Genomic DNA, 23,547 nt, shown 5'->3' with positions numbered 1-23,547 from the left:
AACAGATTAAGATAATTCAAATGTCTACTCTCTGTTTAAATTATTTACATAGACACATAAAAGTTAAGTAGAAGACATTAGAAATAAAACAGATGTACAGATCAGGAACTTAGTAAAATAATTAAAACAAGGGTATAATTTAAAAGAGGGATGAGGAATCGAACGGCAGGATCTTCTATCAGATGATGGCAGCTTCAGAGGATTGCTGCCGGGGTATCCCGAATATGACCTTAACAACCCAAAAACCAGGAATAGTTAGGATTGTCTAGGGAAAAAAAGAAAATTTTGAAATCTTTTTTTTCTTTTGAAAGATGTTTGAAAGAGGCAGTCACCCAATAAAGCAGTAACCACCCAATTTTGAATTTCTATTAAAGGAAAGCGGGTTTTAAGTAAAGACTTACTTCATTTAGAAGGGGCAAAGCAGTGGCCTGCCAAGAAGTTGACCACCGGGAAGAGCCGGTCACCATGGCCCCTTCTCTGAGGGAGCTCAAGTGGTCACAGCTGTCAGGGAAACCCTTGAGCAGTAGCTGCCCACGGTCAACAGTTCAAATTTAGGTTGACCAGTGATGAAACTACAAGATAGATGGATAGAGAGAGGAGAGAGAGGGACAGGAGATAAAGAGGAGATTAAGAGAAAAGGAGAGATGAGATGAGATTAACAGGGAGAGATAAATGAAGAGAAAAGGAGAGAGATTAAGAGGAGAGATAGTGAGAGAGCTAGAGAAATGGGTCACGGTAGAAAGATTGTGTGAGATTAGAAGTAGAGAGATAAACAGAGTGATGAAGGAATTGAGAGAGAACAGTAAGAGAAAGGAATAGAGAGAAAATTTTGGGACTGACCATGAGCCCAGAGTGAGGGAAATAGGAAGAGATAGACATAAAAGAGAGGGAGATAATCATGAGACAGTCAAAAATCTAGAGAGAGAAAGAGGAAGGACAGAAAAAGGGGGATATTGAGAAAAAGAAAGAGGGAAAGGGAGAGAATAACATAAAATAAACAGATTGCCAAAGTCTAGAGAGGGAGGGGAAGGACGGGTTGAGAGTGACTGAAAGAGAGAAGAAGAAAAAAAATGAAGAAAGACAGTCGAGAGAAAGGATAGGTTTAGAGAGAGAGAACTGAGAATAGTAGAAGACCGGGATCCATCTTTTCAAAATAGTCAGCAAAAAAGGATTACTGTTGAGAATAAGCAACCATACCATGAGTTGATCAGCAAGCTCGGAGGCTGAAGAAAAAAGGACCCCGTTTTTGTCGACTTTCACAAGTTCTTCAATGCTTCAAAAGATAAAAAATTCATTCATAATAAGCAAAGAACAGGCGTCACTGCAACGTAAAAAGGGTAGAGAAGAAATACCAAGAGAATGAAACAGCACACACCGGCAGGCCGCACCCAAACATATCTACAACCTGCCATCAGACAATCACGGCCCTGACAATGTCAATGCAATCCAAAGAAGGAGATTCATTGGTTAATGCTTACAACTTACCTTCATGGGAAGGTCTAAACCAGAAGAGGAAGTGTGCAGGCAGACGCCCAAATTAGCAGACCCTGCAAGATTTGACGCAAAAAGTAATTTAAAGTTAAGAATGGTTTTGGGCCAAAAAATGGGCTTTGACTTTGTCAAACCAAGGTTGAGCATTGATAGGATTAGCGGGCGATGACCACATTATCATCATTATGCCCATCCCCAAATCTCGTCATAGCCATTGCCATCCATGTTTGGGCTTAAATTAAAGACGATGCATTCAACAGATGGATGATGGTGATGATGATAATGACATCATTAAATGCTTTTATCATGGCTTGGAAACTGATAAATTGCAATGACGATGCTAAAATACTATGAGAAACCTGATGATTTTTTTTGGATAGAAACCTGATGTTGATGATGACAATAAAAATTCTTAATCAACGGACGGATGATGGTGATGGTGACTATGACTGCTTTTGGAAACCAAATCACAGTGACGATGCATTTATGACTAGCTTTGTCATTATGATCATTGGCCAATTCTCTTGCCAAGCAAGAGTAGATAGTCCTCAGCTGCCAGCCACAGTGAGCACAATGGATGATGATGATGATGATTATGGCTCTTGGAAACCAGACGACAATGGCAATGATAATGGCATCATCAAAATGATCCCTCGTTACTCAAAAACTGATGTATGACAATGACGATGATTTTTTTTTTTGAAAGAAACCAGACGATGACAATGACGATGATGAGTCTTCAAAAACCAGACGATGATCATTCGTCATGTCATCAACTGATAGATGATGGTGACAATGATGTGATGCCTCCTAGAAAAAAGATAATAATGATGATGATGAATCATCATCCACTTGGCATCCTCATAAATGACAGCAGCAAAACCCATGTTCAGTTAATTCTCTCACCAAGCAACAGTGGATAGTCTTCAGCGGGAAGCCATAGCGTGCGAAATGCGACGCGTCTCAGCTTAAGCATTCTGATCTTGCCTTCGTACCTTTCTCTCTCTGGCCCTTTACCTTCAACCAAAAGCCAGGGTGGGTAAAATGACCCTTTAATTAATCAAGGTGCTCTAAAGTTAGATTTTTTTGCTGTTTTATGCATTATTTACCAGTGATGACAAATAGAATCCTTGGATATGTGGATCTCCTTTCTCCATCACGCAAATCAGCCCAAATCTGGTCATCCACAATGCCGTCTGACTCCTTCAAAGTAGCGGCAACACGTCGATCGTACATTATGGCTGCTTCTAAAAGCATCCCGAAGTCTTCATCTGGGGTCCTAGAAAAATCAAAAGAAATTTATTGATGAATGCATAGGCATCAATGTTTCCATCTTGTCTCTTGTGAACTGAAGAACAATGTTTTTTTTGAAAGAAGAAGTACAAGCAATTATATGATTTGATTGCCAAACCAATTATTCTCTGGTTCAATTCAGACATCAATTTGGCACGAAATGGTCATAAAAGGATTTTTAGATAGTTAAAATAGATTTACCAAGGAACTATCAAGATCAATGTGTTTTTTTCTAGGCCAGGCTTTCTCAACTGCCTAATGCATGATCGTGCTGCTAATTTGTAGCAGAAACAGGAATTTTTCTAGTGCAGAAACTAAGGGAAACAAAAAAGTATAGCTCATACCAGCTTGTACTGCTGACAACAAGTGCAGGTCGACTTGACTTTAAGGAAACGACGTTATCCATTCTCTCAGTGAAGATAGTTTCTCCTTGGCGATTCCCACTGTTGCCAGCTGGGCCACCCAAAAACAGATTAAAGTGTGCAAATTTCTTGGTTTAGCTTATTGACAGCGACATATAAAAGCCCTTACCCACAGAAATACAATCGCGAAACCCAATGGGACACCTAAGGTCGTTTTCTAACCTACAAAACAACTGTGGTTTTATACACGATTAGGAATTCAGAGTTAGCATGGAAACAGGTGGAACATAGCTCTTTCAGTTTACCCCATGCTTTTCTTCTAGAGACGTTGGACGAAAAAATTCAGGCGGCTGATCATACAAAACCGTTGACCTGAGCAAACAGGGAGACCAAAGAAATAGAGAATTGTAAATACAATTAAATAGAAAGGACTTTTTGTTTGGACTTCTCCTGTACATATATCTTTTTTCAGGTGTGATCCTAGAACTAAAAGAAACATTCATGATGATTCAAAAACTGATATACTCGAAGAAGTTGCCGATCTGTCAACCTCTAATTATCTAATCATGCTTGGACCTGCTATTGAACACCTTAGAAATCGACCTGTAATCTTGTTCGAACCACACTGGTGACAACATATAATCTGTCATATTCAAGGTGTGATTGTATTGCCGTTTAAACTTCATTTTTCCTCTTTACAAGCAAACCTGTCTGAAGTACAATATCTCCATGGCTAAAGAAGAAACTAATATGGAGGTGAATTATGGGCGTAATGCAGGCAAACCAAGCCTTGGGGAAATATGGTACGACCATCTTCCCATGTTGGTGGAGCTATATGTGGTTCATTATAATTTATCCCTATGAGTTTGTATATTACATTTATATTCATGTTCGTTCTTTTTTTGGCCGTTGTATCCTGTAACGGGTCTCACTAACGGCTAGTGGATCCCGTCCTGTATAAAACTAGGGCTTTCCTCCCATCGTAAGTAGTGAAGTTTCTCTCGTTTTTCTTCTTTTCCTACATCCCATAACTGCAGCTCGCAATATTTCTATTGGACATAATTGTCAAGATAGGAAGGAAGAAGATAATGACATAACTCAATAGAGTACATGGCTGGGTATAGATATACCCTAGTAGAGAGAGAATGATAAGAGGGCTAATGGGCTTATAGAATAGGGCCCATTAGCCCATAAGGCTGACTATCTCACTAACACCCCCCCGCAAGCAAAGTATGGATGTCATCCATGCCGAGCTTGGACACTGCACGTTGCAGGAGAGGTCGAGATAGTCATTTGGTAAGGACATCAGCAGCTCGATCAGCGGATGGAACAAATTCCAAGTCAAAGATGCCCTCGTCCACGCGCTCCTTGAAGAAGTAGCGGTGGAGTTCCATATGCTTGATCCGTCCCTGTTGGCCAGGGTTCTTTGCCAAAGCGATTGCCGACTTGTTGTCGCAGTAGAAGTGGATCGGGCCGGAATACTCCACACGAAGGTCATGGAGAATTCCGTATATCCACTGGCCTTCAGAGGCCCCATCGGCAAGTGCCCGGTATTCGGCTTCAGCACTGGAGCGGGACACTTTGTCCTGCTTGCTGCTCTTCCAACTGACAAGACTGCCGAAGACAAAAGTGCAGTACCCCGTGGTGGAACGACAGTCCACAACTGAGCCGGCAAAGTCCGCATCCGTGTACACCTTCACGGTCCGCTCCATACTCCGAGGAAAGAACAAGCCCTTCCCGGGGCAGCCCTTTAGGTACGCAAGTACCCGATTGGCCGCCTGACGATGGATCTCCCGCGGAGAGTGCATGAACTGACTGAGGAGGTTGACGGCGAAACTGATGTCGGGGCGGGTGTGGGCCAAGTACAGGAGTTTCCCCACGACCTGCTGGTACTGATATGCGTTCACCGGTGCTGAGTCCTCCCCCTTACCCAACTTGACGTTAGGGTCGATGGGAGTAGTAACCGGTGCACACTCAGTCATTCCGGTCAAGGCCAGTAGGTCAACGGCATACTTCTGCTGTGACACAAAGATCCCCCGGGGGGAGTAGGCCACCTCAAGGCCGAGGAAGTAGCGAAGAGGCCCGAGGGCCTTGATTTCGAACTCCTTGGCCAACGCAGAGCTGAGGCGGCCGGCCTCTGCAGAATCGGACCCGTGATGAGGATGTCGACGTACACGGCCAAGATGGAGACACCCGCGGAACTGTGACGGAAGAATAGGGAGGCATCCCCATTGCTCTGAGTGTAGCCCTCTGTCTTCATGACCGAAGAGAACCGACCGAACCACATCCACGGTGACTGTTTCAGTCCATAGAGAGACTTCGCAGCCGGCAAAGCGGTGCCGGGGGCCAGGGTATACCGGAGGTGGCTGCATGTACACCTCCTCCGTCAAGTCACCGTGGAAAAGCATTCTTCACATCGAACTGTCGTATCGGCCAGTCGGAATGAGCATAGCGCCAAGAGGAGACGGACTGTTTCCATCTTCGCCACAGGAGAGAAGGTCTCGAAGTAGTCCACGCCATACGACTGAGTAAACCCCCGAGCCACAAGTCGAGACTTGAGGCGCTCGAGAGTACCATCAGCATGATGCTTCTTGGCATGAATCCACTTGCAATCCACCACCCTCTTGCCAGGAGGAAGTGGGACAAATTCCCAAGTGTGGTTCTTGAGCAAGGACTGCATCTCCTCATCCATCGCCGCTTTCCAATGAGGAGAAGCAAGAGCATCGGATAGGCGGCGAGGGAGGATGCGACTCGATGTGAGAAAGAAAGGACCGGTAGGAAGGGCTTAGCCGATCAAAAGAGAGATAGTGAGATAAGGGGTAGAGAGGTGTGCGAGCGCACTGACGAACCCCTTTCCGAAGGGCGATAGGCCATCCCAACTGAGCATCATCATCAGTAGACGAGGGTGACGCATCGTCCGACGGAGGAGCGGAAGCAAAAGAGGGAGAAGAAGATGGTGCACTAGGAGAAGGATACGGTGCACCAAGATTAGGAGGTAGCTCCCCGGGGTGAGAGGTGGTCTGCCCGGGGTTAGGAGGTGCACTAGGGGGAGGATACGGTGCACCGGGAGGTGAGACGGTAGGAGGCAAGGGAGAGAAGGTGGCTGGGGACGGCGACGGTGGAGGAATGGTTCCCACAAACGGAAAGGGTTCCAAGGAAGGAGTCGAAGACGCCTCAACCAGCGGAAGGCGTGGCGAGGTAGAATCACCGAAGTAAGACTCATGCTCTGCAAAGGTGACGTTTGCCGAGATGAAAAATCTCCGAAACGGAGGGTGGTAGCAACGGTAACCTTTCTGGAGAGAAGCGTACCCGACGAAGACGCACCGGAGAACTCGAGCATCGAGCTTCGTGCGAGTGGGAGCCGTATCATGGACGTACGCCGTGCACCCGAAGATGCGAGGGAGGAGTCCAGTCCGCAGTGAGAGATGGGGGAACGCCGTGGAGAGACGATCCAATGGGCTGACAAACCCGAGGGGCTGGGAGGGGAGACGGTTTACGAGATGGGTACTCGTTAAGACCGCCTCACCCCAATACGCCCACGGAACAGAATAGTTCAGCAGAAGGGTACGGGCGGTCGACGTGACATACCCGATCCGACGTTCTGCCATACCGTTCTGTTCCGGGGTGGCCGCACAAGGGGACTCGTGGAGAGTCCCGTGGTCAGCGAAGTACGTGGGCAGCTCGGTGTTGACGAAGTCCCGGCGTTATCGGAGCGGAGCGCTGAATACCTCGGCCAAACTGAGTACGAACCATGGTGCAGAAGTGACGGACCGTCGGAGCAACCTCAGATTTGGCGGTCAACAAGTAGACCCATGTGTAGCGGGTGGCCTCGTCAACAAAGATCTGAAAGTATCGGTGGCCCTTTAGGCTAGCTTGCGGGGCGGGTCCCCAAACATCACTATGGATGCGAAATAATGGAGTGGAGGAGTGCGAGGTGGACGGAGAGAAAGATGAACGACGGTGCTTCGCCAGTTGACAGGCATCACACACGATAGTCTGAAGGTCCAATCCAGTACACGTCAAAGGAAAGAGACGCTGTAAAACTGAAAATGGCGGGTGACCCAGCCGTTGGTGAGCCAACTGGAGACGTCCCATACGCTGCACATCCGCCGGTCGGAGTTGGCGGTGAAGCAGGAAGCACCGAGAGCGCCCCCCATCGTCCAACAACAGCAACCCGTTCTCCCGCCTAATCGGTGTAGTCCGACCCACCTTGTCAGATAGAAACATCCCGTCAGGCTGGAGGTGAAAAGAACAGGACAAACTGTCAACCAAACGCTGAGGAGACATAAGTATAGCTCGCAGGGCGGGGACATGAAGAACATTGCTGACCAATCCGAGGCCGTCTACAAACACTGCCCCAATTCCAGCAACACGCAACCGTCCACCACCGGCTGTAATAACTGTACGGTCCCCACTATGCCTTTCGTAGGATACAAACCGGTCATTGAACGGGGTCATGTGTTCGGTTGCCCCCGAATCAAGAACCCAGCTCGTATCCGATACGAGAGGCGAGTAAGAAGCTGTACCACAATACCACTGTTCAGACTGAGGGAGAGAGAACGCACCAAATCCACCAAAATGTGCCGTCGACTGAGTCGGAGTCTGCATAGTAGCCACTTGGTCACGGAGACGGGCCAAGTCGGCTTGGAGCTGCTCAAGAGTCGCCGGGCTGGTAGAAGAGGTAGAGGAGGCAACCATAGCTTTCCCTTCGGTAGCCTCCTTCTTTTTCCGGTCGTCGTACTGACGCTTCTTGCACCACTTGCGGAGATGTCCAGGCTTGCTGCAGTAGGAGCAAATCAGCCCGGAGGGGGCCGCCTCCGCGGGGGGAGCAGGAGCGGGCGAGGGAGGCCGGGCGAGGAGGGCAGTCGAGTCACGAGCTGCCTCCGAGGAGAGAGTGCCAATGACATGAAAATGACTCTCCTCTTCCTGGAGTTCCTTCACCAAGTCATCAATGGAAGGAAGGCCTTCCTTGCGATGGAGGGCACGGCGCCGAGTGTCGTCATACTCCTTGTTTAGGCCATAAAGAAACCCCAAGAGGCGTAGGCGAAGAGTGTTCTAGAATGACTTGCACGTCGGATCATCCGTCGGCAAGTAGTAGTCCACCTCGTCCCACAGCTTCTTGTGTTCCAGCGCGTAGTCTGATATGGACAGTGCGCCTTGGCGAAAGTTGCTGGCTTTAGCAACGATCATAAAGAGGCGCCAGTTGTCCCCTTCGCGGCCGCAGAATTTGTTGGCCTGGTCCCAAAAACCCTTCACGGTGGCGCAGCGAGGGAACCTTTCACAGAACGAGGGTGCCAGGGAGGTCGTGTAGAGCCATCCAAGGACGAAGTGTTCCTCGGCTTCCCACGCCGCATAGTGTGGATGGGTCGATGGAAGCGGGGCTTGTGTGCAATGCTTGAACAGTTGGCGCGCCTTGAGAGTAGTCTCGACAAAGTGACGCCACTGTAACAAATTCGGGCCCTGGAGACACGTCGTGTCGGGAACCGCCGGCAGAGAATGAGTAACCTTGTGTGACAAGGGTTCTCGTTGAAAGTCTGCATCGGTGAAGCCATCATCTGGGACGGCCGGTTGACGCGTCTGGCCCGTGGAGTAAAGTTCCTCCGACATCAGAGCCGTGGTCTCTACGGAGACGGCTGTTGTGACTGAGGTTGCGGCCCGTGCTGCGGCTGCGGCTGCAAGCTGCGGCTGCGGCGGCGGCGGCTGCTTCGGCGGCTGCTGCGGCTTCTGCTGCTGCTTCGGCGGCGGCGGCTGCTTGCGACTTCGGCTGGCGCGCGGCTGCGGCTGCGGCTGTGCGCGGCTGTGGCTGTGCGCGGTTGCGGCTGCGGCTGTGCGCGGCTGTGGCTGGCGCGCGGCTGCGGCTGCGGCTGTGCGCGGCTGCTGCTGTGCGCGGCTGCGGCTGTGCGCGGCTGCTGCTGTGCGGCTGCGGCTGTCTTGCTGGCCGCGCTGCTGCTGCGGCTGTGGCTGCGGCTGCGCGGCTGTCTGTGCGCGGCTGCTGCGGCTGTGCGCGGCTGCTGCTGCGGCTGCGGCTGTGGCTGCGCGCTGGCGGCTGCTGCCGCGGCCGCGGCACTCGGCTGCGGCTGCGGTTCCGGCTAGGGCTGCGGCTGCGGCTGGTTCTCCGGAAGCTCCGCGGGCTGGCTACAGCTCGCGCTGTGGCTGATCCGTCGGTCACGCTCCGGATTCGCTAGACAGCGAGAGGGTGATGTCAAACCCTAGATGGAAGAGCTCTGGAGCTCTGATACCATGTCAAGAGAGGAAGGAAGAAGATAATGACATAACTCAATAGAGCACATGGCTGGGTATACATATACCCTAGGAGAGAGAGAATGATAAGAGGGCTAATGGGCTTATAGAACAATAATCTATCCCAGTGAACAAAGTAAGTACAAGCGATATTCAGGCCACGAGCTACCTTTATCATCTGATAGACTCTCTCCTGTCTGAATCTAATAAATACTATCAGAAATCGATATGTGAAGAGGATGTTCTACTTACCTTATTATTAGCCTCAATGACTCCTGTTGAATAAAATAAAATGGATAGAACTTGGTTACTTAGAAATAAGGGATACATGACCTTATATAGTGCTGAGAGAGAGAGTATTAGAGATTTATCTATGTGGGATTAAGAGAGGGAACCCTTAGTGGGCTAAGGTCTAGTGGGCCTAATAGGCCACACCACCTATTTCCCAACACTCCCCCGCAAGCTGGAGCGTGGATGCTCGTCATCCACGCCCAGATTGTGATGTAGTAGTAGGCGGTGTAGAGCGTGGAGCAGGATGGCCGGAACGTTGGCGGAGGACGGCTGGAGGCTGAAGACGGTTGAAAAAGAGAAGATGGCCTAGGCAGCCGAGGCAGCTGTAGGCTCTGGAGGCGGCCGAAGGCAGCGGAGGAAGCCCGAGGGCGACTGAGGCAGCCAGAGGCGCCGAGGCAGCAGGAGGCGACGGAGGCAGCCGTAGGCGCCGGAGACGGCAGAGGGCAGAGGAGGAAGCCCAAGGGAAACCAAGGCAGCTGAGGCGACCGTAGGTGCCGCAGCCGGCCGGAGGCGGTGGAGGGAGCCCGAGGGCGACCGAAGCAGCCGAGGCGACCGGAGGCGACCGAGGCAGCTGAGGCAGCCAAAGGTGACCGAGGCAGCCGGAGGCGACCGAGGCGACCGGTGGAAACCGAGGCACGAGGCCGCCGGAGGCTGCTGAGGCAGCCGAGGCAGTCGGTGGTGGCCAGAGGTGACCGAGGCAGCTGAGGCAACCGAGACATCCGGTGGAAACCGAGGCGACGAGGCCGCCGGAGGCTGCTGAGGCAGCAGAGGCAGTCGGTGGTGGCCGGAGGTGACCGAGGCAGCTGAGGCAACCGAGGCATCCGGTGGAAACCGAGGCGACGAGGCCGCCGGAGGCTGCTGAGGCAGCCGAGGCAGTCGGTGGTGGCCAGAGGTGACCGAGGCAGCTGAGGCTGCCGAGGTAGAGCTGAGGATGGCCGACGATGGCCGTCCAAGCTAGGGCGGCAGAAGATGGCCGGAGATGGCCAGTGACGGCCGGAGACGACCCGACGGCCGGAGACGGCCGGTGACTGCCGGAGACGGCCGGAGAAGGTCGGTGACGGCCGGAGAAGGCCGGTGACGGCCGGAGAAGGCCGGTGACGGCCGGAGAAGGCTGGAGAAGGCCCGACGGCTGGAGAGGGGCCGAAGGCCGGAGAGGGTCAGAGAAGGCCAGAGAAGGCCGGAGAAGGCTGGAGACAACCGGAGAAGGCCGGAGAAGGCCCGACGGCCGGAGACGGCCGGAGACGGCCGGAGACGGCCGGAGAAGGTTGGCGAAGGCAAGAGAAGGCCAGAGAAGGCTGGAGACAACCAGAGAAGGCCGGAGAAGGCCGGAGAAGGCCCGACGGCCTGAGACGGCCGGAGAAGGCCAGAGAAGGCGGAAGAAGGTCGGAGACGGTCGGAGACCGCCGGAGAAGATTGACTAGCTGAAAGAGCACGTAGACGGCAACGGAGGCTGGCCAGAGGACGCCAAGAAGAGGGACAAGGACCCCGAGGAGAAGGATTACGCCGAGAACGAGGACGAAGAGAAGGTAGAAGGGACGGATGAGGACACGAAGGCAAACCCCGATGAGGAAGCCAGCATCGAGACTAGGGTGGAGAGGAGATGCTCCGACGAGGGGAAGGAGGAGTCCTAACCTGGGAGCGCCTTGGGCTAGAGATCATCCGAGGGATGCAGATTGCACGCAGGAGATCGCCAGAGATGATTCGCGGAGGGCCGTCAGAAGTCGCCAAGGGTGACATAGGCCGTCAAGGGCAGTGGAGGCGGAGGTGCCAGCGGAGGCAGAAAGGACCTGCCAGAAGTCGCCAAGGGCGGCGGAGGCCGAGGCTCCAGCGGCGGAGGAAAGGGCCTCTCAGGCAGCGGCATTCCAGGAGACGAAGTCCCTTTCGAGCATTTCGTCGAACAGGTTCTGGGCGCAGCGGAGTCCACGAGACAAAGTCCCTTTCGGGCATTTCGTCGAACAGGTTCTGGGCGCGGCGGCAGTCCAGGAGACGAAGTCCCTTTCAAGCATTTCGTCGAACAGGTTCTCGGCGCGGCAGGAGTCCAGGAGACGAAGTCCCCCTTGGGCATTTCGTTGAACAGGTTCCGGGCAACGGCAGGGCAGCGCAACTGCGGCGTACAAGGGCGGCGGAGGCGGGGGCACCGGCGGCAGAGGCGGCGGAGGCGGCAGTGCGGTCGGAGGTGCAGCGCAAGGGCGGCCGATAGCGGCCGGCAAGGTGGCCGGGAAAGGCGACCGGCAGGGCAGCCGGTTTGACCGGCAGGGCGGCCGGCAAGGGTGGCCGGCAGGGCGGCTGGCAGGCGGGAGGGCCGTCGGAGGGCAGCTGGATGGCCGGAGGGCCACCGGAGGGCGGCTCGACGGCCTGAGGGCCGTCGAAGGGCCGTGAGGGCGGCTGAGCAGCTGGACGGAGGGCCGCTAGAGGGCCGTCGGAGGACGGTTGGACGGCCAGCCAGAGATCCCCTGGTCGACCGCCCGGATGTTGGCCAGAGAGGCAGCAGGAAGGGCGCGAGGCCGGCTGCCGCCACACCTGGAGAAGGTTGGCGGCCGGCAGCAGCAAAGCAACGTGGCCGACAGGTTCGGTCGACTAGCTGCTTGGAGCGGAGAGAAAACTTTTAAACCAAGGGAGTTAGGGTGGCGGAGGAGAAACCTCCACCACCCTAGGGGAAGAATGATTTCAAGAACTCTAGATAACCTGTGGCTCTGATACCATGTTGAATAAAATAAAATGGATAGAACTTGGTTACTTAGAAATAAGGGACACATGCCCTTATATAGGGCTGAGAGAGAGAGTATTAGAGATTTATCTATGTGGGATTAAGAGAGGGAACCCTTAGTGGGCTAAGGTCTAGTGGGCCTAATAGGCCACACCACCTATTTCCCAACAACTCCAGCCTTGGGGCAACATTAGATGGACTTCAAACACTGTCAAAGATACTTGGGATACTGCAAAGAAACATTATTCAATGTGTGAGATGAATCTCCCTCTGTCAACCTTGTCGATAGATATACATCTGCTGCAGGATCATCAAACTGCACTAGAATAAGCAAATGAGCTTCAAGCATCGTGGAAAGAGATAGATCTTTATATGCCACCTGCTACAAATTCTGTGGATCACGGGTATATCCTCCATGATAGGATCTACAGCTATCTCAAGGGATTACAGCCAGAATTTGAATCCATCTGTGCAAAGCCCTTCAACTGGAAAAATAAACTTAATTTTGAGGATACAGTGACTCAAGTCTTCAAGGAGGAAAGTAGGCTCGATCAATCTCCAATAAGGGAAAATTGACCGATGCCTGAAATTATAGCCTGTCCCGTTAAACTGCCAATATTTGGTCAGAAGTCATCCTCTCACGGACAATTCCAGCAGAAAACTTAATCTACCAGCGGAGCACACCCAAAAGCGCCCCTTGGAGATGGCAAGGATCACCTCCTGTGTTGCCAGTGCGGTCGTTCACGCCACAATAAGGAAAAATTTGTGTCTGAAGCTTGTCAATTGGCTAAGCATAAATGTACTACTAACACCCTGTCAAAAACTAGAGCAGCCCATGTTTTTGAGTTAGTCCATTGTGATGTATGGGGTCCTGCCACTTTTTCTGACTTTCAAGGTTTCTGCTGGTTCTTAATCCTAATAGATGATGTGAGTCGTTTTTGCCGGATTCAACTGATGAAACACAAATCTGAAGTAGCCACCCTTATTCACAGTTTTATAGGCTCATCTCTCATCGATTTGACGTTAAAATCAAGCAAATTTGCATCAACAATGGGTATGAATTGATCAACCATGAGACTGCAAGTATTTTTAAAGAGAAAGGCATCATACATGAAACCTCATATTCCCATACCCCTCAGCAAAACAGTGTGGCTGAGCGCAAGCTGGTTGACATTCTCGAAAAAACCAGGGCACTTAACATTCAGAGTTTGGTCCCCATTAGTTTCTGGTGAGAGGCTGCTATGCTTTGGGAATATCTGATCAACTGATTGCCTACGGCAACTCTTCACAGGAGCACACCCCTGGAAGTCCTCACGGCCTCTTATCCTAACCGTGTGCTCATTACTAGTTTGGAACTGAAATCCTTTGGGTGTGAATGTTACGTCCATTTATATCCTCACCAAACTAACAAGTTGGCCCCTTGGGCACTTGCTCAAATACCCAAAAGGGATATAAATGCTAATACCCCTCCACTACACATAATAGTATTTCTAAAGACGTCACCTTCAATAAAACTAAAATTTATTATTCTAGAGTATCCCTACCAACTGAAAATAGATTCTCTCATATTTCCTCTCCTTCTATCCTATCTGCTTAGTAACCTCCAATTTCTCCATCCGATGAAATGCATGCAACCGTCTCATCAACTACTGCAGGATCAGGTATGGAGTATGCAACAAATTGGAATGTCGTCCACTGATGACACCACCACCAAAGCCCTTCATTGAGTACATTCACTCTCAAACTCGCATCTCCCTGCATTCTCACCATTATATCCGCAAAAAGGTTAGAGCATTACCATCTCATGACCACAGGTTTCGGCCCTGGCACAGAGGGTAATGAATTTCTTGAGGATAGTATGCTCTGTAACACTACATCATTTCCCAGTTTCCCGCAAGAGATATTCTGAGTTCTCAGAATGTCACACCTGCTCATCAAGTTTTTCTAATGGATCTTCAACAGGTTACTTTACTCAGCATGAGTATCATGTGTCCAAGCAGGGTATGGAAAATCTCCATTATCCAGCTTGCAGGGAGGTGCTGTCACGGAGCACATGTGACTCACGTGCTCCTAAAAACTAGCAGTTGTACCCTTATCCTAAGGCTGAGAACTAGTTGTAGCACCCTTACAGTAAGGGAAGGCATTAGTTTCTCTCTATGTACCCGTGTTATCAATAAAAGTAATGCTCGAATTGCATATCTCTCATCTCTCGACTGGCACCCTAGCAAATTCTTGACACAAACAAAGTAAATATAAAGGAGGATTTTTAGTAAAATCATTCTCACTTTATTCCCCAATTCTGCTCCAGCTCATGTTGCATTGCTTTTGTGACGCAGAAGCTTCCATCGGCCATCTTGCCAAAAAATCTCTCAAACCTGCAAAAAATGTGGATATTGCATATCGAAAAAGATAATTTTCACTCAAAATGGGACAGTTTAATAAAATACCAGAAATAGATTCTCACTATAACGTGGTTTCTTCCATGAGATAAAGCCAGCAAACTATATCCAAAATTGTGCCAATCAACAATAAATTTAGACTTTCTCGACAAGCTGGCTAATTTCACCGCGGCTAACGTTGGAACTGAGGGAGGATTCTACAAGAAAAAAACCCCAAATCAAACGAAAACGAAGTTGAAAGCATTGACATGTTCATAGAGGAAATACTAATTTTTCAATTATTTTTCATCGTCTAGGGTTTCTGGAGGGTTTGGAATTGATTGCCACTATATGATTCAAATATAAATTAATCTGATAGAAATTTGTATATTCATGAATGATCAGTCTGGGTACATCAAGGAACATTAAATGCGTTTCCGGCCCATATCAAGAACAGCTAAATAGGACTCTCAGATGCCTTTTTGGACCTCCAATTATAAGCTATTTCCGGGACTCTATCATAATCAAACGGAAAGACCATCAATTGAGTTGGGAAGATAGAATCCTTAAATACAGGAATTACCTGCACGATATATGCATCTGGTCGAGGAATCTTATAACAGAGGTACCAGACAAGTATGAAAAATTGAATTAACGCTTTGAGCAAGAGAGCCAATGACTTCGACAGCGATGATAATCCAACAAGCTGAACAGATTTCTGCACATGAAAACACATTCATAATTGTAATCTTATATAACTTGAGCTATGAAAAAGACAATAGAGGCTTTTCGCAGGTACCATCAAATGTATATGAATGTGACTGTTGTTTAGGAGAGCTCTATGCGGTTCAGTGCCTGAACAAAGAAATTCCAAGAACATTCAGTGGCAGGGTTAAGTAGAGTGAAGAACTACTTAAACTTAAATGCAAAGCACTCATCGACTCAGACTGATTTCAAACTCCATCTGTCTCTTTCATTTTCATGCACAAAGACTAAAACATGCAAGAGCATCTGACTAACATTAAGATCATCTCATAAGAACCAGGAAATGATTGGGGCAAGGTAGATGAATTTCAGGAGGTTGACTATTCAAATTCTCTTGATTGGGTGATTGACTAGACACAAGTTGGAAAATGAAGCTCCAAGCTCAATTCAATTACTCAAGGGGGAAACCTTCTTGATGTATACACGTAGTACTAATGACTTTATATGTTTGTAGATATTGGAATGACAGATTACTCAACGAATCCATAAGCCATGGAATTTCCATGCACAATGAAACCATGACCATTAAGAATAAATTTAAATACGTCAGCTGTAGAGTGCAATCAGCCATTCAAGTATAATTAACTTTCAAAGACCAACTCTGTATGCATGCTGTCACTTAGGGCATCCACCTTTCTTTTAGTTCAAAAACCATGTTCTCAGCTGCTTAATAGTAAATTACGCTCCTCCGTTTGTCAATGAAATGCTAATAAATTACATTATAAATAGGGACAGCATGGGCGGTCCCCTCCGCCCGTGAGCCAAGCCCAGCGGCGGCCCTCCAAGCTGAGCCCGAGCACCCACCACCCTCCCCGCGCGGCGGTCCTCTCCACTGTGCGAGGCCCGAGCCCCTCGCGGTAGTACAAAGCGAAGGAGAGTCTGAGAAGCAACGGTCATGCCAGGAAGATTTTTGCGCCACAATAATTCAACACCCCGTGGTGGGAGCGCCTATGACAGAGGCCGAAGACATGGCAACCAGAGAAACAGTGGGTATGGAAACAGGGGTCGAGGTGGGTATGGAGGGGGAAGCAGGGGTGGATCCCAAGATGGCAACCTGAGGAGAAATGGTGGATATCACGGAGGCAGTAACGACATTGGATATCAAGGAGGCCGAAGACATGGGCAAGGCCATGGAGGAAGATTGCTGGATCCACGCATGCTAGGCGAAAATTTAGCGTATGTCCACAGCATCAGTGACGCGCGAGCATACCGGCAAAACTGGGAAGAGGACGTCAGGAAAACATACTGCGTAAAGCTAAGGGGTTCGACCTATGCAGACCAGGCGATGAAGGGGCGGGTAGAAGGGACGCAGCTCCAAACTCGCCAAGGGGGGAACAAAGAGTTCTGGGAGAGACAACGGCAGCTTGAGGAACAAGATGGAGGCAAGTGGGAGCCAAGGGGAGTTAAAGATACAGAGGAAGGATGGGTGACAGCGAAACCCGTCATGCCAATAAAACACGGCCCATAAATCCAGTACCACATTGGCGACATTTCAATGAGGAGAACAGATGTTTCAGATGCCTAGCTCGGAGACATCACGCACAAGAGTGCAGAGAACCGATAATCTGCCGCCGGTGTAAAGGGACAGGTCATCGCCACTTTAACTGCCAACAAGAAGGAGAAGAAACCAATGGACGCAAAGTGCAGGTGGAGACTCTAGATCGGATCCAAGGACCACAAGCAAGTAGGCCAGCCGCGGAAGAGGGGGATCAATGCAAAGCTACTCTACAGAAGTGCTTGGTGGGAGATGTGCTAGGGGGCCCTTCAGAGTAGAGGAGGCCCGTTGTGGCCTATGGAAGCATTTTCCGACATTGGGGTCAGCGGAATTGTGGAGGCTGGATACCAATACCTTGTTTCTCCAGGGGTTATCCATGACATCAGATGTCGCGGTCTGCGTCTGGACACAGAGGATATAATGACAACACAAAGATAAGATGGCATCGGGTTCTTCCCATGGATGGGATCAAAGGAAAACAAAAGATGGAGGTCGTGGTGGAAGTGCATGGGGTCCCACTGTTGCAGCGAAGCAGGTCGACACTGGACTCTATGGTCGCATCATTTAGGAGGCTCAAGAGTATCATCTCGACAGGTTTGCAGCTGGGGGACCCCAAAGTGGTACTACTAGAAATTGAAATGACAGAAGGAGATCCGATACCAGGTTCAGTCCGGCTACAAGAGGGCGGGGACATCTTTAAAGTGGAGCTCCGACCCAGGATCCCACCGCCGGCACCAGAAAAAACTAGGAGTCCTGGGCCTCGACAAGACAAGATGGAGAGGATCTCCCCCATTCGAGCACAAACGGGGCAGAAGACAACGGAGAAAAATCCAGCACAGGCGGGAGAAAGCGATTCTGCAATACACAGGGCTTGTCTGACACTCGTCGTGCCGTCGTGTCCTGCCAAGACCATGGAAGTTATAGAGCGAGACGGCTCAGATCATCTGCAGCCACCAGATGTTCCCGATGAGCTGAACATGCTGGCTTTCCAACAAGGGGAAAACAAAAAGGAAACCCAAAGCCCACCATGGAAGAGGGTAAGGCCGCCCCACAAGCCATCTATCAGAGTTACTGGCATGTCAGAAGGTTCTTCCCATCTCAGAGACAATGGGGGCAAAAGTGGCAGAGATCCAAAATATTTTCCAAAAATTAGACTGTAGAGGGCCGTGTAAGGTCCGGACTTACTATAATGTCTGTAAAAACAGCCAAATATCAAGAGTGCCATGGCCTATCCATATTTTACTCAACTTACACTGAGGGAATAAGAAAGTTGGCACTGCAAGGACCTGTGTAAGGTCCTGGAGTCATTACCATGTCCATAAAGTAGCCCATTTATTGGACCAACCCAACATCATAAGCCAGGAAATGGAAGAGGGATTTTTTCTGTTGCACTGGAATCGGATGAGTCTTGGTGAAAATCTTAAATTTATCACCTCAAAAATTTCCTGATGGAGTTGGTGTGGAAACTCTATACTTCGTCCATTATTTTCAGATTCTGATCTTTAAACAACGGAAGGTAACAATCTCAGAGATGACTCAAAGATTTCACCTCACATCTGAGCTCAAGCAGAGAATTTGATATGATCCACCAGCGCGTCTATGTTCGGATGAAGGAACGTCAACGGCCCAGCCCGGTAACGTCGGCCCAGGCCACGGTCAATCCCATTTAAGGCTTCACTCATGAGAGCAGAAGGGACAAGAAGAAACTACCTGTGAGCACTTCCTCCCTACTCTCCTCCTAGCCTCTCCCCCTCACCCTCTCCCTATCCTTCTCCGTTACATCCTCTCATTCTCGCAGGTGGACGCCCCAGTCTGCTCGCGGAACGCTCTCCTTCACCGGCAATCCTTCGCTTCTTTCCCCTTGCCATTCCTGTCTTCTCTTACCCCGAGAACTCTCCTCTTTCACCTTCTCTACTCACCTTTGGACAACGATATTGAATTTGGATCAATTGCATTTCGATTTGGACGAATTACATTGTGAAAGTTACGGTCTCCGATCGGGATCGTAACAGAATTTCCCACCTGTGTAGATCAGAATCTCCCTCAGGCAGCAGCCACTATAAGTACACCGGGTGAATGCAGCCTCTCACCCCAAATATAACCCGATCTGTTGGTCAAGTCCCGATCACCTTCAGTAGATGATCCTTTACCCCAATCATGCCTCTTTTTCCACAACATAAAACCTTTCCCAAGAAGAAGATTCTATCTTGGCTCCACTTACACTTACTTTTGTAGGTCACGCTTTCAAATGGTGGCCTTTCCCCCCCAATCCAGAGATACTTATTCGCCTTAGTCAGCAAGTGTGCCATGCACATTCTGTCCAAATAATGCCTCTGGCATCGCTGCCTCTATACCTTGGTTTTTTTTCTTCTTTGCTCCCATGTATTGGCTCCATGGAATCGTTGCATTTCTTGAGGTGAGCAGACAGTTTTTCGGATTTTACAGGGTCTCACTAACCATTTGGAGATGCAATAGATCCTCAATTCTGGTCTAACTATAGGTCAGGATATCATCAAAATAAACAACCACAAAATATCCAATGTAAGGCCTAAGGATATGATCGATCAAACATTGGGAGGTACTGTCCACTAGTATAACCCATCCTTGAATTATTAGATTCATCTACTTACCATGCGTCTGCCTTTCTTGAAGAATCTATACTGACTCTCCCTTCAAACCTAAGTCTTCAATGGCACCTCAATGGGGAAAGTATCACCAGAAGAAAAAGTGAAAGAGTCAAACATGTCTTTCTTCCTCCCTGTGTGTAGATGGTCAGCAGGCAAGTCAAACATCATTGAGAAGAGTAAGCCCCCAGATATTGTGCAATATCCCATATCATGAACAGCCTCAGAGTTTCCAGGTAGAACTATAAGAGAAAGGTCTGATTCCCTAGAGGTGGATGTACACAATTAAAATCAGATGGTTACACCTCTTCTTTTGTCACCAGAAAAGTCCATCATAAGACTCATTACCTAAGGAAAAAGATGGTTGCATGCACTCTTAAAAGTCATGCTCTCGCAGAAAGTAACAAATTCAAAGGATTCTTTGATATCAAAGTCAAGTTCAACAGCCGACATCACATTGATCTTGATCACACTAATAAGTAAACTAATATTTAAGGAGAAATTAAATGTCATTGTAACCAATCACAACAAACACAGACCAAGGGTGTGACCAATGGAACTGACTCCCATGTGTTCTTCAAAAATCTTGAGAAGCCAACTCTGATCTTTTTTTTTTTTTAAGAAAAGCCAACTCTGATCTTGCTATCTAACTAACTCAGCACAGCAGAAATTGAGCTCACAGGGAGGCCATCATACACAGATGGTATAAAAGGGAGCCCAGGAACAGGATGACAAATCATCAATCATTGTCCTAGCCGCTTACTAATGAAAAGGACAATGATTGATGATCTGTCATCCTGTTCCTGGATGGTGAACCATAGTCAGAACGGTTTGCTTTATCCCAGTACTGAACGAGGTGTATCCCATCCTGTCACATAAATGGCCTGTCCCAGCCGAAAGGCAGCTGCACATGCACATGAAGCCCAGGCAGACATGCACTGGGTCGGATGACCTTAAGTGCAACTTACATTCAAAGATTTGATGGTAGTCCTGCGTCCAGCAGGTAATCTACCATAATACTCCCTCCCACCTCCAGCGCATATATGTCTTGGGTTGGATGAGGCATGGGACAAATCCTGGGAGGCACCCTGAATGGGGGCAATTTTGCCCTCTTGCAGATTCTCGCTATGACTTACGGGCCCCCCCAGATGGTACGCAAGATGAGACAATGTGAGATGTGTTCCATTTGGCATCCTCTATTCACATCTCATCCCCCGGACTCTACATTCCCCCCCATCTAGCTTTCCACAAGAGATATCTCGTTTTGTCCAGCATTCAGAGGCTTCAGACAGGATGGAACAGGATTGCACAGAGCATCCCAATCTGTCCCATCTACAAGCCCTACAACCCAGACTTTTTAAGATGGCAATAGATTATCAATATAACCCAAAAATAAATATAGATTGATATTGATCATAAAACATACCAATCAGACGGTTTCAATTGACGAATTAATCTTCAGAACCAGTTGGAGAAGATGACCATGAATGTGATATGATCCCTGACCCTCCTGGGGGCATTCTCATTTTTCGATAATTAAGGTCATTTATGTCTCTTCCTTCCCATGTTTCCGTTCAATAGCACAGCCTTTCCCAATAGGAGGGCAACCAGAATATAGCCTGCTGTTGGATATTCTTGTCCCTTCTCCCATCTAAGTCCAAGGCCTGTCTCATCCTCTTTGATCCCTGTCCCTCATGATCATCTCTACCTAACCGCATCTTCAGGCAGCTCGTCCCCATCGATCTATACCCAATCCATTCATCCTCTCCCCTGATTATTCCCATTCTCTTCTTCATCCCCAGAACTAGCTCGCTAATCTTACCCTTGAACCCATCCATCTCAGTCTAGGTTTACGTTATCAGAATTACATTGAGGACAACACTATCTCCAGTGAGGAATGCATCAGATTTCCCGATACACCATCATACGGACATAGCTGCAGGCTGAAATCTGCCGCTGATATCCACAATCCACAGATGAAATCATCAACTGAGTCCTTTCGAAAGTGCTTGACGAATCACCAGATGGGCAAGACGACACGGGTTCTGCCGTGAGACAGACAACCTCAACTCTGCAACCAAGGGCATTAAGTGTGGGTTGACAATTAACCCAAGAAGCCTCCACCTAACACCTGAGGAGTTTCAACACTGTATGGCACTAGGGTTCTGCTAACTGTGCAATGGAAAGTTCACAACAGGATAACGTTTCAGTAAAAACCTCCATGCTTTCATTGTCACGAGCCACAACAACAAGCCAAGCACATTGACAACGATGATTTTATTGCAGAATGATTGACAAATGAAGATGCACCAGCTTGAGGTGAAGTTGGTGGCAATGGGAAGTGTTGATGTAGCCTGGTCTCTTGAAGCAGAAGGCGAGGAGGAACAGAGAGTAGAAGAGAGGAGAAGAGAAGGGAAGAGTAGATAAAAGGCAGAAAAGAGGCATAACATTCCATTAACACAATATAGGAATGGAATGCTTTTTATATTGTGTTAATGGAATCCTATGCCTCTTTTCTGCCACTTATAAATAGGGTCTCTCCTCTCTTCTTGCCAAAGTCCACCCTGGAATCTATTCTACCTCTGCCAATGACCATTCTGGCATCTTTCCCATCCCTACCCTTCTTCTGCCCAGTAGGAACTTGCGGCTTCATATCAAGTACTATCTAACTGGTAGATAATAACTTGAGATCCATCACAACAAATCTGGAGCGCACCAAAAGTTTAAGAAACATGGGAAAAGGAATACGAAAAATACAATAAAGTTCTCTTCTACAAAAATAGAAAATATCAGATTAAAGGAACAATTTATGCATTGAAAATGGAAAAAGCAATCATAATGTATAAAAGGCACGCCAGCTTACCCCCGTTTGCTACAATGTCCACTTCCAGATGAGCCTGCATGGATGACAAATAAGGCAAGCTTCAATGAGAGATAGATGAGACAATGAGAGCCATCTGGCATCAAACATATGGGTCACTCGAGATGATTCATCCCAATGACTCTTAATGAAATTTCCAGACCTTTTCATATTATTTGAAACCATATTCTAATAAGGTGACACCAATCATAGACTTTTTTTTTTTGAAAATTACCAATCATAGACATTGTCGCAGTAAAGTATTAAGGCGGGCAAAACCTCAGCCAAAAGCTAACATATAGAAAGTAAAAATTGAAATAAATATATCAGGAGTGAAAATTTCCTGATAATCTTGGAACAGATCAACTGTTGAGGGGATTAGAACCTTTTGTCACAAAATAGTACTGCAATTCAAATTAAAAATGTATAAAGTTTCATCAGTCCCCAGATCGTCCCTTGTCTCTTGTCCTTGAATGAGTTTGTATTGTTCTCATGTTTAACGCAATCCGTTAACACAAATTTACTCAAACACTAATTATGGTATGTCGAAGGGAGGGCGTAGCCGGTTTGGTTGCTCTTCGATCTCTCAGTTGTTCTTTTTTCCTGGTTTATTGCGAATCAATTTACATAATCGATGGAGATGGCACATAAATTTACAAGAACCGAAGCAAAAATAATGGAGAAAATTTTACCAAACGGGGATTCTAACCTGTTCCGCGAGAGACAACGCGTGGTACTGCATTCGAGGACTTCGGCCAATATCACCCAGGACGACAACAGCCACCCTTTCTCTTCTCGAACTCGTTGCCATGAATCCCTATGCCAGACAATCGTTGATTCAAAAAATGAGGGAAAAAACCCAATCCCGAAGTCAAACAATCGCCACCTTGATTTCTTAGAGTGATCAAGACGAGCGCCGCGGCCAGTCGAAGAAGAATCTCGATTCCAGTAATGGAACAATTCTACGTTCTCTTCGATCTCTGGAAGGTTGATCCTGCTTCCTAATTTATTTATTGATTTATTGACAGAATTGCACTCAAT

General features: G+C 48.5%; 1 protein-coding gene across 1 annotated transcript; it reads right to left on the bottom strand.

The window, feature by feature from the left end:
• Positions 1-12: 12 nt before the first annotated feature.
• LOC144707442 (UDP-Glycosyltransferase superfamily protein) lies at positions 13-23,547 on the bottom strand. The gene is made up of 17 exons (XM_078580548.1): positions 23,393-23,547; positions 23,216-23,323; positions 22,510-22,543; positions 15,562-15,617; positions 15,346-15,480; positions 14,832-14,980; positions 14,670-14,759; positions 3,452-3,518; positions 3,316-3,379; positions 3,129-3,237; positions 2,601-2,770; positions 2,398-2,508; positions 1,486-1,547; positions 1,353-1,405; positions 1,198-1,273; positions 402-527; positions 13-229 (listed from the first exon to the last, which is right to left on the bottom strand). Exons 2-17 carry the CDS (start codon positions 23,315-23,317, stop codon positions 179-181), a joined length of 1,455 nt encoding a protein of 484 aa, XP_078436674.1. The 5' UTR covers positions 23,318-23,323; positions 23,393-23,547; the 3' UTR covers positions 13-178.

This window comes from Wolffia australiana, chromosome 9 (assembly GCF_029677425.1).
Source record: "Wolffia australiana isolate 7733 chromosome 9, ASM2967742v1".
NCBI lineage: Eukaryota > Viridiplantae > Streptophyta > Magnoliopsida > Alismatales > Araceae > Wolffia > Wolffia australiana.
The sequence above is the reverse complement of the archived record's forward strand: the minus strand, read 5'-3'. Positions and strand labels throughout refer to the sequence as shown.

Bases quoted from the DNA above. Each gene is read 5' to 3' on its own strand.
- LOC144707442 (XM_078580548.1), bottom strand. From the start codon at position 23,317: ATGGCAACGAGTTCGAGAAGAGAAAGGGTGGCTGTTGTCGTCCTGGGT. The intron at 15,481-15,561 runs GTACCTGCGAAA...TTTCATGTGCAG, and splicing joins ACATTCATATACATTTGATG to AAATCTGTTCAGCTTGTTGG. The intron at 3,238-3,315 runs GTAAGGGCTTTT...TGGGTGGCCCAG, and splicing joins TCGCGATTGTATTTCTGTGG to CTGGCAACAGTGGGAATCGC.